The 17,355-nt window shown below is 40.5% G+C and overlaps 1 protein-coding gene across 1 annotated transcript in view; it reads right to left on the reverse strand.

Moving 5' to 3' along the window:
• LOC117295979 overlaps positions 1-15,231 on the reverse strand; it is a 40,620-nt gene extending 25,389 nt beyond the window's left edge. Inside the window, exons 1-7 of the mRNA XM_033778810.1 lie at positions 15,217-15,231; positions 13,770-14,044; positions 13,100-13,155; positions 5,056-8,643; positions 3,376-3,666; positions 1,728-2,058; positions 1,120-1,222 (exon numbers count right to left, since the gene is read on the reverse strand). Of these exons, the coding sequence (XP_033634701.1) occupies positions 1,120-1,222; positions 1,728-2,058; positions 3,376-3,666; positions 5,056-8,643; positions 13,100-13,155; positions 13,770-14,044; positions 15,217-15,231 (4,659 nt within the window). The remainder of the gene's footprint in view (positions 1-1,119; positions 1,223-1,727; positions 2,059-3,375; positions 3,667-5,055; positions 8,644-13,099; positions 13,156-13,769; positions 14,045-15,216) is intronic.
• Between the last annotated feature and the right edge of the window lie 2,124 nt (positions 15,232-17,355).

Here is a 17,355-nt window from a genome sequence, read left to right on the forward strand (position 1 = left end):
GGCCATCGCCAGCAAACTATTGTTTTGTGATGCTCTGCATTCCCCTACCTGTAATTCCGCACGCGGGACCATGAGTTTCCTATAGCAGCTGCAGTGGTGTATAGTTGGCGCGATATGTCAGACCCCTCACACACGAGAACAGGACTTGAATCAAGTCTACACCCTGCAAAACCTTTATGTCCACCATTGTCTCTCTCCGTCCTCTTGTATTGATGTTAGTTTGGACTATTTTAAGGATTGTTGGTGTTTAGTTAAACCATTGTTAAACGATCAATGGTTTGCAGCCCATCCCAAATGCATATAGCATTTTGATTGCCACGGTGGTTATTATAAAGAGGTATAGCTGGTTGTTGACGATTGTAATGGTCAACACCTTGCACCAACGCCATCTTTGATGACAAACAATGGAAATGAGCGTACGCTACTCAAGACGATCTACATAATGACAGAGACAAGGCTGCCCGATGAAAGCGACGAGGCCGCCGGAGATTCTGTCCCCACCCCACCCTACCCCTTTTAACCTAGGTTTTCTCGGTCACATTCGGCAAATGAGCAGACAATTTCATTTTCATGCGTTCGAATTGTTACGGCGTTTCAAATTCAGAATTCGGCCATTCAAGTTTGTTTTGAGTTGAGTCAAATACCTTTAGCACTCGGTTCAATTTAGCGTATCGTCATTCTTTCGCGTGACACACACGCCTAAAGAAGCGTCTGCGAATTTGAATGCTGCCTTGATTGAATGATTATTTGGTTAAATCGAATGATGAAACGAAGTCGAATTACCCTTTTCAGTATAGCACTCGATTTCGGTTAAATTGGCTGCTCATTTACCGAAATTGACCGAGAAAACCTATAATTTGAAAGTGCCCTTTTTCTTTTAATCAAACTCTCCTCCAGTCAACTTTTCTTCAGGAAAACTATAGCCCAATGCCGTCCTATAAGCCATTATAAATGGGCGGTTTTGGGGGTACATTGTCTCTATACGCCTGGTGCACTCTTATCATTATTTCTAAGGGGCCAATGGGCTTCCGGTAATCAATGGAACTAGTTTGTGAGAAGTAGGCGTGGCTCATGACGTCACACTTACAAACAGGATAGGCCAGTTTATTTTCTTCTTACCTGCGTCTCCTTATTTGGCACAATGTTAGGATACAGGAGTCCAACGCCTACACAGTCTGTGCCGTCACCTCCACATACACCACATGTATCAAGTACGGCACCACTGCAACGATAACACAAGACTTGACTCTGAGTCATTCTATTAGACCAAAGTTTATCATGGTTGTTTTGTTTGATTGATTGATTGATTGATTGATTGATTGATTGATTGATTGATTGATTGATTGATTGATTGATTGATTGATTGATTGATTGATTGATTGATTGATTGATTGATTGATTGATTGATTGATTGATTGATTGATTGATTGATTGATTGATTGTTTGTTTGTTTGTTTGTTTGTTTGTTTGTTTGTTTGTTTGTTTGTTTGTTTGTTTGTTTGTTTGTTTGTTATATTCGGGATATAATTCGCTTTGGTTTGTTCAAATTGTATATCTTAATAATTGGTTTGACGAGAGTTCACAATATTCAGAATCTTCAAAAATAATATTGGACAGTACCGAAATTGTTGTCGCTGTCTCACAAGGTGCTTTGTTTCCTAAATTTCGCAGTCGTGCTAAAAAAAACTAGCAAGGGACCTTGCTCTGCGATTGCACATCTTACTCACCTATTGGGGACATTATCGCATCCGGCACAAGAGGCTTCATCTGCATTTGGATCGCTCTCGCACTGGCCGCAAACATTCTGCCCTGCCCCTTGGTCGAGTCCAGTAGTACCACCGACGCAAACACCACACTCGTTCTCCACGGCTCGTGGCACCCCTGGTCGGATACAACCATCAGTGCAGTCCTTGTACTTGCTACCACCGGTGTAGACCACGCCTAACCTCGGTGCCGGCTCGCAATAGTTACAGGTGTCTTGTACCCATCCTCCATCACACACTCCTCTACAGTCCAGCCTCCCGTCGTTTGTGTCATAACTGAACCCAGTTTGACCACCTTGATTGAGAAAAAAACAGTTGATTTTGTGAGTCAAGTTATTTAGTTGCATTTGCAATAATGTGATGTACGATATCAGAGTTTGACAAAATTAAGAAGGGCGATTATGGGTAATTTTCATATTCACTTTTGTACGATCACGTTTATAAAATTGGATTGGTTCTAAAGAAGAAATAAATTAGTTGCTTGGTATTAAGTATTGTTTAGCATTTGTCAATATTGAGCAAAAACGATAGTTTGTGTTGTATACCCCTCATGTACCCAAGAAAGAATGAGGTGGCCAACCCACCATTGAGTGTGGATCCTTTACCATAACACCAAACGCTCAAGAGCAGTGCTCAGGAAGTGGATAAATAAAATGTTCAACCTCTGGCTAGACGTGACTGAAAATGAGGCAGACTGCAACTCCATGTGTGTGTGAAACATTCATATCTCAAAGTAAATTAAGTATGTGAACCATACACTCGTGTAGGCCAATAGCAAGTCGCAACCCCCAAATCATGAGCAAGAAAATAGGTTGGACGTGATTCTGATGTTACATGGCACTTGATGTTTGATGCTCAATGCAGGAACAAAATTTGGCTTCATATATTGGTAGTTATTCTGTTCAACTCAATCATTTATTTCCATAAATTGTCCAAACAAGGACAACAATAAACAAATAAAGTACATTTATTTAAAGGCAGCGGACACTATTGGTAATTACTCAAAGTAATTATTAGCAAATAACCTTACTAATTGGTAAAGAGTTATGGGGAGAGGTTGATAGTATAAAACATTGTATGAAATGGCTCTCTCTATAAATAAGTGACGTAGTTTTCGACGTAGAAGTAATTTTCCACGAATTTGATTTCGAGACATCAGAATTATATTTTGAGGTTCCGAAATCAAGCATCTGCTGAAAGCACACAACTTCGTGTGACAAGGGTGTTGTTCTTTCATTGTTTCTCGCAACTTTGACGACCAATTAAGCTCAAATTAATTTTCACAGGTTTGTTGAGATACACCAAGTGAGAAGACTGGTCTTTGACAATTAGTGTCTAGTGTCACTTAAGTCAAAGACAGGCAAGAACAGGTCAAGAAAACTAATGAAAAAAAAGTTATGTAATGGATACGGAGCAAACCAGCATGGGGGCATTTACAGGGCCCAGAAAGGATAGTTTTGAAATGCCTGACAACTACAAAACAAAAGCAACAAACAAACAACCATTAACAATCTAACTCAAAGAGGACGAAACAAAATATTCGAGAAACAACAGCTGTATGTTAAAATAAGAAAATTAGACGGTTTAAACCCTGTATCCCCTATATACTCACCAACGCATTCGCCACACCGATCAATGAAGGCGAACCCATCACATGTTCCGTAACAGTCCCAGTTTTCGCGGTAGCCTTGTTTCTTCTTACATTCCCCGCATCTGTCGGTGCCGAAGTCTGCCGGTCGGCCAGTCCTTCCTGCTACGCACTCTGTGCAGTTATTGATGTAAGCGCCTCCGTTGCACGAGAAGGCGCAATCCAAGGTGGCCTCGCCGTTGCAAACACCTTCGCAGTCCCGCCGGGCGTCACCGTTGCAGACGCCGGCACAGTCAAAAATACCACGGCATACCTCTGAGAAAAGGAATAACGTACATTGTAAATGAGAGGAAATGGAAGCGTTTACTATTGGTAACTACTCAAAATAATTGTTTTGACATAAAAACATACTTGGTAACACTTCGTCATTGAGAGTTTGGGAACTCTTTAAAAAAGGGCATAATAGCACAAAAGAAAACAATTGCAGGACCCATACAAACCGGTTCAGTATGGCTGTGTGTGGAATATTGTCCACAATGTGGCTAACGGTCCCTTCACTGTGTTGATCTCTTTTGTTCCCAGATCCATAACGTTTAAACACAATATTCATATCATTATACAATTATAAAATGCTTTTCTTAAGGTTATGTTGCATTAATGCCTTCTGGTGGAATCTAAACTTCTCAATTTTGCAAAATGATAACAATACATGTATATTACACTGCAAAAAATGGGGTAATGAAGTTGACACCATGGGTGTTATGTCAAATATATATACCGAAAAGAGAATCAAAAGACTGTTAACACCAAGGGGTATTAAAATAACACTTATGTGTGACTGCCGAACAATTACATTGGTGTTATTTTAAAGGAACACGCTGCCTTGGATCGGACGAGTTGGTCTATAAAAAGCGTTTGTAACCGTTTGTTTCAAAATGCATTTGGTTGGAATGATGTTTTAAAAGTAGACTACAATGATCCACACAAATTTGCCCCAAAATTGCGTGTTTTTCCCTTTACTGTGCGAACTAACACGGTCGTCCAAAGGGAGTAAAAATTTGACTCCCATAAATGGCCGACCGTGTTAGTCGACGAGGTAAAAGGAAAACCGTGCAATTTCGAGACATGTTTGTGTGGACCATTGTATTCTACTTTTACAACATCTTTCTACTTATTTGCATTTTATAACAGACGGTTACAAACGCTTTTCAAAGACCAACTCGACCGATCCAAGGCAACGCGTTCCTTTAACACCATGTGTGATGTAAGTTTTGATTCTCTTTTCTGTGTATATAAATAATAATAATAACAAATTCTTATATAGCGCATTTCACAATAAACCGTATCAATGTGCTTTACATTAGTCCCCTGGTCATTGGGCCTATAACATCCCTTTAATCTTTCTCAGCTCCTGTGGCGCTCCGAAGGCTTTGTCATTCACAATATCAACCTAAACCCTCGCAGGTACCCATATTTATACCCCTGGGGAGAGAAACAATTAGTAAAGTATCTTGCTCAAGGACACACGTGTCACGACCGGGGTTCGAACCCACACTCCGGTGACTTGGCATCAGAACTTGAATTCGAAGCTCTTAACCACTCGGCCGTGATACTCTATTATGTGACAACATCCATGGTATCAGTTTTAATACCCCAGTTATTGCAGTGTAAAGACATAGGCCTAATTACAGGAGCTGATCTTACCTGCTTCTTCTCCGGTGAATATCTCCACGATCGTCTTACACATGTCATTCCCGCTGGCGACTCCAGTGATCCAGTAGAAGGGGTTCTCCGTCCAATCATCGGCTGAGCTTCCGGTAAAAAAGTTTATGGGTATGTCAAAAGCCTTCGTCACTATACCTATCGCTTCAGTGGCGAGTACGCTGCATCTGTCAATATTTTGCGGAATGTCTAAGATGGACTCTTTGAAGCTTTCCAGCATATCTTCTTTTCCTTCCTGGTCGCCACTTTCCTCTATCTCAAGAAAGGTGTCGCATATCTCATCAACTCCACGCGTCCGTGTGGCGATGCTTATCAGGTTGTCAATGTCTTCAAATGGGATGTCCTCCTCGAGCATGAACTGAATTAAGCTCTCCTTGTTCGTGCAAAACGTATAGAGGTAGTCTGAGAAGAAATCAAACATGGCGGCCGCTACGTTGAACCCAAAGTCTATCGCACTGATGTCTCTGTTGAGAATGGCCTCTATGCCAGGGCAGACGTCGTCCTTCTCATAGCTTTCAATCCCGATGGCCTCAAGCAACGTCTCCAGCAATCGGTCGGTATCAATGTCCCGGAACATGGGACGGTTGTCACTGTCCTCGCCCTCGAACAACGGCACGGCTACTGCGTCGCATTCTTTTCTGACCAATTCGGAATCAATCTCAGAGATAGAATCACAAAAGCCTTGAATTTCCTGAAGCTCAATATCGGTGTACTGTGAAATCAGTGGACTGACCTGCGTGCACACAAGACCAAGCCCAGCTCCCATCACGTCACTATTCCATACCGTACCCAAGGCAGAAATAATCAACTTAAACGACACTCCTGGTAAGACCATGCCCGGTGTCCAATCCAAGATGTCATCCCACTCAGCCAAATCAAATGATGGGTCGACGATTGCATCCCAATCGACAGTCGGGCCGTCTCCTAAGTAAGCATCCACAAGGGCTACACACAGTGCATCGACGTTTTGGAAACCAGTGTTGTTGTAGACGTCAAACGTCAATTCATTGGCGAAGGCATACTCGAAAAACTCACCACACGTGGCTTCACTGCTCAGTACATCCTCCCACCTGTCTCTTATGTCGACTAGCATGCCCGATACATCGTCTGCTGTGATGTCGTAGAAACTAGAATTAATTGCCTGAACACCACGGCAGAAGGAGGCTGGATCATCGGAAGAGGTAAGGTAAGTCATCAACTTCAACAAGACATCTCGGCTACCTATTGGCTCTCGGTCGGTGGAATTGAAATAATCGAAGATCGAAGTGTAATTCTCGTCGGTGGCAATCCAGCAAGGTTCGTCAATCCAGGAAAATACTCGCACCGTGAGTGCATCGAGGGCTTCATGAGCACCGGCCCGGAGTCCAGTCTGGTTTAGTGTTATAAGCTCGGAGAAAAAGTCACACACTCCAAAAGGATGCAAATCTACTTGCCATGTCCATGCTACAGTGTAGAGGGCGTCGTATGCTATATATTCGTTAATATAATACTCATGTTCATGCCAGTAATCGAGGAAAAAGTCGATGAATATATCCTCTTGCTCTTCCTCCCACCTCTCCCAGTCAAATACTTCAATCAAACCATACCAACCCCAGTACTGACAGACTTCCTCAAAATGACTGTAGTCCCTGCTCTCTAAAGCCGCACACATAGCTTCAAAATCACTACCCACTATGGACGAGTTGAAAGAGTCGCACATCACCTGGAAGGCTTTACTCGAATTACTCGACGAGTACATACTGCCGAATAATTTGATGAGTTTTTCTGCGGGAACTTCCGCCAAAACTGCGAATGGACCGTACAGGTGAGGCTCAAACACGGAGTACCAATGAAGCAACTGATCTTCGTCATCCCACCAATCAGACCCGACCGAGTCGTACTCGCTCGATTCGTAAGATCCCCTTATTGTGTGTCTGTCATGCTCATCTCGGTCCTCGATCTTGTTAAGAATATCCTCTGTATCAATGTAAGTGCTACCCCCACTATTGTTGAAGGCGCTAACCACATCCAAGCACATTTCTTCAACATCGATACCAAAAAGATCACCAAATATTGGCTGTCCAATCTGTACACAAAGATCATAATCTTCCAAAGCACTCAGTAAATTAACTGTCAAGTTGTGTGCAAGACCCCGGTGATCTACCAGAACATCAGTTACATTGAAATAGTCACCAGTACCGTTGAAATAGTCACCAGTACCGTTGAAATTGTCACCAGTAGCATTGAAACAGTCACCAGAAGCATTGGAATAGTCACCAGTACAATTGACATAGCTGTAGTTGTTATAACCGTACTGCTTAAAATCATGGCACTGCTCAATGTATGAAATTTCATAACCGGCGATAGCGCTTAAAATGTGACCAATGATGCCACCGACACCGGTCACATTATGACGAAGAAAGTCTAGTTCTGAACCTTCACCCCACCATGACGACACCGAACCTGACCCAGAATCTGACCCAGAATCTGACCCAGAATCTGACCCGGAATCTGACCCAGAATCTGACCCAGAATCTGACCCAGAATCTGACCCAGAATCTGACCCAGAATCTGACCCAGAATCAGATCCAAAATATGACCCCATAGAGTGAAAATCACTTCCACCAAAAATACCCTCTTTACCATAGCAACCTCTTGCCCAAATTTCCACCACGGATAGCATGATTTCTTCCGTAATGTAACGGACGATGTCTTTCACTGATTGGGAGTCACTGCGGATGTAATCAGTTACTCCCATGCAAGTACCGTTTGATTCAAAGACGTCAAACCCAAATCCTTTGCTCAGCGGTTCGTGAAGCCAGTAAAACACACCAGAAAATGGAACATCTTCGAACTCCTCCCATTCATCATCTTCTGACTCATCGGCGTCTACCGATCTCCTTTTCCGTTTACGTTCACCACCTCCCGGAGCCCCCGTTTCTCCTCTGAAATCGTCACCCTCCTGTTGTTCCCCTTCAACCCACTTCTCATCGCAGAACTCTTCAACACCCGTAACGGGCCGGTCATTGGACACCGCGTCTACAACTAAATCACAAGCGGCAAACACTTCTTCTGACAGAAGAAACGACACTGGTGCCAAGTTCTCGCATACGATTCCGGCCGAGAGGAGAATTGTGTCAGATTTGACCACCCTGCTGAAAACGGACACAACATCTTCGAATGAAATGTCATCAAAAATTACACCAGGACTTGGGAATAAACGGTCATCTATGTCAAGTTCGCCCCCGCTGCTCCATGACCAACTTAGCCCCGTATCTTCAGGGTCGCTAAAATTACCAAAGTCAAACTCAACACTTTCGTCAAACCTTCCCAGGTCAAACTTACCCCCCTCTTCGAATTGCATCAAGTCGAACTCGCCACCTTCCTCGAATTGCATCAAGTCGAACTCGCCACCTTCCTCGAATTGATTGGGGTCAATCTTAACTTCACCCTCAAGTTCGCCGATGTCAAATTGACCCAAAAACCCATCCGTTTCACCAGCAGTCTCAAAGTCAGTCCCTCCCACATCAAATACATCATCCATTCTTTCTTCACCACCGAATCCCCCAAATCGCCCAGGATCTACCTGCCCTATGGAGGCATGCGGAAGAGCAAGCAACACTATCAGGGGAAATATTCCTCTCCCCCTTAGATCCATGTTGTTGAAGCTTGGAGTAGGTATAATATTCCAATGAGGTTGACAAACCAACTAAAGTTGGCTGTTCTTGCACCGATCGCAAGTATGATATTACCAACTACTATCCAAGTTTTTTGGTTTTGAGGCAGAAGCTTAGCTTCGAGAGAAAAATCAATATCTCAATACCTTCCAGGCAGGCATTTATCGCCATTAATTATTTACGGCGTTTGCACCATAAAGAACTTCCACTCATTCTTATCTGGAACATTTCACGAGACTTTACCGTCCTTGATCGATTTATTTATTGTTATAAAAAAGTTGCATTTCTTTGTGTACGCTGGTTGCCATCCAAGGATTTGTTTGAAGAAATTGGCATCAAAAAGATGTGTTAAAGACACTGTACACATTTTGGTAATTTGTCTCTCACTAACGGTGTATCCAACACAAGCACAACATTACAAAATATGTGAAAATTTTGACTAACTTGGTCAAACTTTTATTTTGTATATTTTTTGTCTGGACTTATTTTGTATAATATTATGCTTTCGGGGTTTTCTGATAACAGTAAATACATACAATATCATAATTATCACATGTAAGATGTTGGACATTGTTCTAGACTTAAAAAAATAAGTGATTCAGTTACTTGAAACCAGTATCACAATTTATAATTATAAATGAACACCCACCAGAGTCATGCAATCGAAAGGACAGACTGTGTTTTGAACCATTTGAACACCTTAGACGCACCAGTCCATCGGTGCCACCCACTGCCACGTGATGGTCAGTATTGCGTCACCTTGCGTTCATTGTAGGAGCTAGCAGGGGCAGTGACATAATGTTTCGATTTAACAATTAATCCTCATCTTCACAGTCTCCCCACCTCCATCTCTTGGTGCCCGATCGCGCAAACTAATAAACTGTGCCCTTCCAAGTTTCGATGATTGTATCAGCAGCTAATTTTATATTTCGAACACATTTTTATTGTTACTTTCCCTGATTCCACTACGGGTCTATGCATAAAGAGAGTAAGGGTCTATGTAAATGCTTGATGGTGCAATACCATGGTCTCCAATTTTAGCATCAAGCAAGAAAAGGTTCACATGAATCGTAAATTTTATAAAGTGATCGTTGGACTCACTTGTTTCTTCCCATCGTAAAACATACACGCCTGTGGGTAAGGATGAAACTTCATTGTTTTAAGGAATTTTTAAGTCATCATCATCAATACTACAATTCATTTTATGTCCAATCCATACACAAAATAAACAATGTGAAATATATTTATATTATGTGATGTGAGTAGGCAGTGACCAAGTAAATAAATTTGTACAATACAACCCAAACGAACAGAGAACTTCTGAGGATTTTGGTACTTTTTGCACAAAACACAATGTCCACAGATTTACATATAATTTACACCGTTTGAAGATAATGATAGTAGAAAGCGTACCTTAATATATTAGTTGCTGAGGTGCAGTAGTTTTTGAGAAATGAGTAGAACAATGTAACGAAAATACGTTTATACATGCTAAAATAATTTTCGTCTCATGATCTCTGAGACGAAAATGATTTTCACGACATTGTTTTACTCATTTCTCAGAAAATACAGCACCTCAGCAAGTACCTTTTTTCAGGGAAGCTTTCTACCATCATTATCTTCAAACTGTGTTAGTTTAATGTAAATCTGTTTTGTTTTTTTGTCCTACAAAATTCTCAAAGCAATTGATTGAATGAAACCTATATATTTGGTAACGATCAATGGAGACCTGTTGATTAAACGTTGTGAGAAACGGGTCCCTGTGTAGTTTGTAACGTAGTTTTTGAGAAAGAAATACTTACACAAAACAATAAAAGACTTCAGCTGAAGGCCTTTTATTATGCATCTGAAAGCTCACAAAGTAAAGCACAAGAAAGTTTGTTTTTGTTTTGTTTTCATTTTGCAAATCATTGATTGGGCAGAAATTTCACAGGTTTGTGATTTTATGACGGTTTGGATACCACCAAGTGAAAATACTGGTCCATGACAATTACCAAAGGTGTCCTGTGCTTTAAATGCGGCATTAATTCAAATCCTTCTTTCTCAAAACACATGCACAATTAACCGATGAAGCGTTCGTCCAAATCTGTGGTCAGTTGAGTGAAAACCTATATAATTGGGTTATGTTCATTCAAAGTTTAGCCGACGTTTTTTTCCCACTCTAGTTCATTGACAGTATTTGCAGGTACGTCACGAAGGAGGCACGTAGTACCCCACAGTCCCTCCCGCTGGTAATCCCCCCCCCCCCTGTTAGGTATCTGGGTCTTTGGAATATAACAACATTACAGAAATAAAATTTCTTGGAATTAGAAATATACTCACACGTAGCAAAATTGATTTGATTTGACCTTCACGACAGATTTTCACTCATAAAAAAAAAAAAATGACAGCAACATTTTTGGTGGTCTAGTTGCTATTAAACTTGAATGTCAAAGGTCGCGGATTCGAGTCCAGCCGAGTAATAGCCTATGCCTGTGATTTTTTTTCCCACAGAACTCTGGGAAAGTACTGAGTCAGAGTATAGTGCTTACACAGATCGGTGTATCATGGGTAAAACCAAAATGAGTATTCTTTATCCAAGAAGTGCAAAGTAAACATCTACTATATAAAATCAACATTTCGGTTTGAAAGATGCAAATAAATCTATGCAGATTTAATTGACCAATAGGAGAAGCTCCCATAGAAAAACTGCGCACACCCTACAGTGTCTTCAAAAGTTTAACAGCCGAGTGTTTTGTTTATGTCGCCGTTCCTGTATATGAATATGAACTTTCTATAATCAAAGTGCGGGCTTTGAAGTTGAAACTGAATCACCGTTCTTTGCATTTTCATCTTCACATATTCCAGAAGCTATAAATCTAATATACAAATTAAATTTTACACAATGAATTTGTTAGTGCAGCATATTATGTTTTGCATTATATTGTTGCGCTCCCCCGTTAGCATTATTGTCCTGTCATCCATGAAAACACGAATTCATCCTGAGGAAGTTTCGGGGAAAACTATAATGTGATGTGAGGCGTGATTCTGTTCATCGAGACCTTGTGGACGACTTTGCTCAGAGAGGCATTCCTACCTCCTGGACATGGTCAGAGCAGATATATAATGGCTCATCACTACAGGCCTTAGTTACGGCCATGTTCTTTCCAGACAAACTCAATGACTTAACGATCGTGATTTTTGTATACATCAACATCTTTATCAATGTCTTTATCCGTGAGATTAGATTGTTCTCAACAGTGGCTGTTTACATGCAACGGTACCCGCAACAGCTTTATCACTAGGAACAACTAAGCGACGGATTAAGTGGTCGATTTGGCAACATTCGCACTATGGGTTAACTAATCCCTTTCTGGTGGAAAGGTCATCCGCCATCTTGTTTTATTCAATAATATGCTATACCGGTAACAATAGGCGTAATTAACACTGCCACTCAGTGCAGAAAATTTAATAATTCCAGCTTAGGTTTTCCATGCATCGGTTAAATTAATCAACCCAGTCATCCAAGAATGATTTTTCTTTCAATTTCAAAATTAAATTATCTTACTCTTAGATATAAAACCTGAAAAAATCATTCGGTGAGATTAGAACAATCTGAAGTTAGCTGTTTTGTTTATTATTTCCACTCGACATTGTTAGAAGACCAGTATTCTCACTTTAGTGTATCTTTGTCGTGCATATTATAACCATAGAGCAACTTGCTCTATATAACAAATCTGTCAGTGAAACCTTTGACTCTTACTTGGTCATCAAAGTTGCAAGAGAATAATGCACAATGTCCACATGCCTGGAACAGGCTTCGGGGAGTCCTAAAAAGTCTTTTAATATTAATTTGAGTAAGAAAAAGCTTTCCATTTTACCATGAGTTTTCCCCGATCACTTAAAAAGCATGGAGGTCCACGAATCAACCTCCACGTATGTTTCAACTGGTGGTGGACTTGGTCAAGTTTAGCTTGGAGCGTGACTGGTATCCGGCGGCGACTATGAAAATTACACAATGCTGTCACAGGTGGTAAACGGCGCGTTATTCAAACGTCGCTGCTCTGTTTTCACAATACACACACAGCAGCAGAACATGGAACAAAAAAGATAACTGCAGAAGCAAATTTCTAGAACCGTAATTTATAAGCACTTATTCTTAAATTTTGGAGCTTATGTAAACAAAATCACACAACATTCAGGATGCCACCTAAACGCCGTGGTCGAGTTAGGGGCAAGGGGAAACAGAAATCATGCAAACCTAAAGGTAAGTAACGTGGCATGGTAAATACAACCAGTTTTGCAAAATATGTCGATCGTGACTGCGCTGGTCGAGTTGTCTTTTGACGGTTCAGACAGCTCGACCGTTCGGACAACTTACTTGAACTTACTTGAATCATGGAGATTCCTCCATGCTTGAACTGAATCCAACGACGCCATCACACAACTGGGGAGGAGACGGTGGTTCTGGTTACTGGGGCAGACAGCTTAGGCTTGACGCTGCCTTATATAGTTATGTAGAGCCCCCCGACGTTCTTAGAATTTGTCCACATGTCCCTTGAAAATGTTCACACTTGAAGCTTCAATTGCCTTTCGAGGGAGAATGTAAATGTTCCAGTAGTTGACCACTCTCCAGTCTCTGGCTAAACCAGAACTTCCTGAGGGGTCTTTTAGACCCCTACCCGACGTACGACGACAACCTCAACAGGTGTTTGTACGGAGACCAATACAGATACAGATTAAGGTTGGATCTTGATTTGTACAGTTTTAGTTGGTGACCCCTGACCCTGTGCTGCACGGTTGACAAATCAAAGAAGTTTTCCGGATTCAAGCCTTCGAGGCCCCTGAGTATCTTTTTTAAAGGTCTCGATAAGATCTCCTCGCAGCCTCCTGCACTCCAGGGTGGTCAATTTGTTCCCTGAGTCTGTCAACATAGCTAGACATAGTGAGATAGACCTCCAAACATTCGCAATGCTCTTATCTCTTTTTTTGAACTCTTTCAATGTCCCTTTGAAGATGAGGCCTCCACGCCTGTACACAGTAATCTAGGTGTGGTCTAACCAGTTCTTTGTACAGTCTGATGGATGATGATTGATGTTTTGTCTTTGTTCGTAATGGTTCTGTCGATTAGCCCTAGGGAGGGCTCTGTATGCGCTTTTGACTGCCTTCGCACAGTGGGTACTTGCATTTAGTGACTGATGGATGATTACCCCAAGATCTCTTTCTTCACTTACTGTCTGAATTATACTGTCACCAATGGAGTAGTTGTTTCTTGATGTTTCTATGCCCGAGGTGGAGGCACTTGCATTTGTCAATAGACAACTCGAGCGGCTGACCTCCGTCAGTCATGTTTACACGAATGTTAGGATAACTACATATGGCGCCACCACTTTTTCGAGCATTTTTACAAAAAGGGATATCTCATTGAGGTAAATTAGATGCTATATTATTTCATATCGAATGAAAAAGTGGTGGCGCCAAACTGAAACTTTTCTGAATTTTCCTGTGAAGCCTTACTAAATCCTGCGATTCTATAATTTATCGTTATAATATTTATCAATTATTGAAAGTGTGGTGTCCCAGTATCATTCATAATCATGGAGGTAGAATGATTGAATGAAGGGCCAGAATAAAGCCATACGGTGGAAGAAATATCTGTTAGCTAGTGTTATGACTATGTCCTGTGGTGAGACTTTGTGTATGACTCTTTACCAAGCTGCAGTTCTCTTCAATTAGTTCAAAATAACAGGTTAAAAAAACATTAAAACATAATTATATTATACAGCTCGACTATCTACATGTGTACTACTATAGTAGTATTATTAGGCCACATAATAATAAAAATTGCGGATGGGGGAGGGAGTGAGGTTTTTTTATATTTTATTTTTTTTTTAAGTTTTGTTGACATGCCAAATATGAAATCAAGAAGAAAGAAATCATCACAATCACTTTAACACAGAGGGTTTTTGTGTTTTTGACGTTTTCGACAAATTTAACTCCTAGATGACATTTTCTGTAAACTTTTTCAAACAACTAACCCCCTAAGCACAGTGGAGCCCAAGTAAATATTTGAAGAATTGTTCTTGCTTTGCCAACATGAATAAAAAACCTTCTTTTCAAACCTGTACATTTTGAAAAAAATATCAGCTGTATAAAGAGATATCCCGACATGGTGGGGAAAAAAAGGGGGGAAGGGGGTTTTGAACGGTCGGGCGGGGACGATCAATAATTTTTTTTTATGTGGCCTTACAAGGTTTACTTATTAACTTTACAAATTACAACAAAAACAACTCAAAAATGTATGGTAAAAAAAAATAATGAAAATGGTAATGGTAAAAAATATATTAAAAAGCGGTGTTCACCCGGATATTAAACCCACCAACCATAACACCCCCAACCCCGGGGAATGCCCGTGCATGTGCCAAGTCAGTAAACCACACCCCCCCCCTCCCCCGAGGGCGCTATTGACCCCTCCCGCCCCGCACTGAGTCCCTGTCTATAAGCTTACCCCCGTCACGGCCATCCGTCGACTTGTCTCGACCGTTGAGTTGTCTGACGGTTGAATAAATCATCCGTCGTCGAGTTGTCCGAACGGACGAGTTGTCCGACTAGGTGTCTGCACAAAAAATACAGGCACTAGAACGAAATTTTAGAGTTAGACCCCTTGAGTAACTGGGGCGCTGTTTTTGTTTTTCTCAAAATTTTGACATTTAAATTAATATCGGTGACCGATAATGTAAAACTTTTGAAAAAAGGAATTTTAAAATATAAATGTCAAAATTTCGGAAAAAAGGAATACAGCGCCTGCCCAGTTACTGAATATTGGGTCTAGACTGTATTATATAATGTAATTATCACTACAAAATGTCTCAAAATCACTCATGCCATTAATCTATGCCATTTTGGCGTCCCTGTCAGTTTGTATCCTGGTGTGTCATACATGTAGGTTTCCAACCAATAGGGTTTCCAGTACTCGTAGAACTTACTATGAGGTTTGTTCCGCTATCGTCTTGACTAACTCTAATGGAATGAACCTCATAATACAACAAGTTCTAGGAGTACTCTGCATGGAGGCACAAGTGTAATATCTGTGCCCCCGCTCCAGTTGCTCCCCCCCCCCTCCCCTCCTTCTCCATCTACAAAAAAGACTGCAAACAGGTTCTTTTAAATTTATTTTTTAAATGCCACTGTTTTCTTTACAGAATCATCCTCAGAAGAAATGGATCGATGCACTGCAGAAGACATAGTCATTCGCCTTGCCAAGAAATACCTACTGGTGTGTATTAATTTCTTTATATTTATGTCTTTTTTTTTCCTTTTTTTTTCAATGCCTTTTAATCACAAACATTGTTTTGAAAAAGGTTTACAAAATTTGTTCTCACCTATCCGTTCCTTTGAAATTGAGCTGTTTGAAATACTGATACAAATTTGACAATGCCAAGAAATTTGATATATTAAATGTTTAAAGGGAAGGTACACGTTTGGTAATTACTCAAAACAAATGTTAACTTAAAAACTGACTTGGTTACAAGCATTGGAGAGATGTTGATAGTATAAAACATTGTGGGAAACGGCTCCCTCTGAAGTAATGTAGTTTTTGAGAAAGAGGTAACTTCTCACTAAAGTAATAAAGGTTTCTAGCTAGAAGTATTTTATTCCTATCTGAAAGCACACAATTTTGTCCAACAAGGGTATTTTTTGTTTTTCATCATTTTCTCGCAACTTCGATGGCCGATTAACCCGTAATTTTCACAGGCTTGTTGTTTTATGCATATGATGGGATACACCAAGTGATAAGACTGGTCTTTGACAATTACCAAACGTGTACCTTCCCTTTAAACTGCCTTGAACATCATATCATTTTATAATTGCCTTTTCAATCTGTTTTCTTCGGAAACCCCTTTGTATGTTGTTAGAGTTATAATTTAGCAATTGCCTATTATATCCTTGTATTTAGTGCTTTGAGGCCATTTGGTACCTTGAGGCATTATAAATATCTTTTTATTATTATTTTATTATTATGTTAGAACATGTGTCTGCTATGATTGCTTTGTACTTTGAAATGAGTGATTGTGTCGTGTCCACAAGATCTTTGAACTGGTTTTTCCTTTCTGTCTTTATGGCGATACTTTTAGAGCTTTTTTTTTCTGAGGAACTTTAACAAATCTCTGCTCTGGTTCCAGCTCTGGCATGGGCTACGCTATCATTTTGTAGCCGTGTACATTTTGCTGAGGGTTTCCAGCATGGATCGTAGCCCAAAGCCAGAGTTGGGAGCCTAAGCTGAGGTTCAGAGAAAGCCCAAAGTTCTTCATTTGTCATTTAACTCAAGCGTTTTTTTTAAATATAAATTGGTTTTGTTTTGTATTTCAGGGGGATTTCATATCTTCTGTTTATTTTGTATTGAGATAAGTAAAGTAGGGATTTAAAATATTGCATGGTGGGATTATAATTAGGTAAGGTCTGCAGTAGCACCAAAACTATGTGTAAGCTTCTTTTGAGTAGTGGTCAGAGAAAAACTGGTAGTTGACAATTCAACATTTCATTATTCTCTGATCATCTTCAAGAGGTATGATGCTACTGCAAACCACACCAATGTTTTAGATTTACATTACAACTTATTGCTCCATAGTTGAAAATGCGCATATAA

This window comes from Asterias rubens, chromosome 1 (assembly GCF_902459465.1).
Source record: "Asterias rubens chromosome 1, eAstRub1.3, whole genome shotgun sequence".
NCBI lineage: Eukaryota > Metazoa > Echinodermata > Asteroidea > Forcipulatida > Asteriidae > Asterias > Asterias rubens.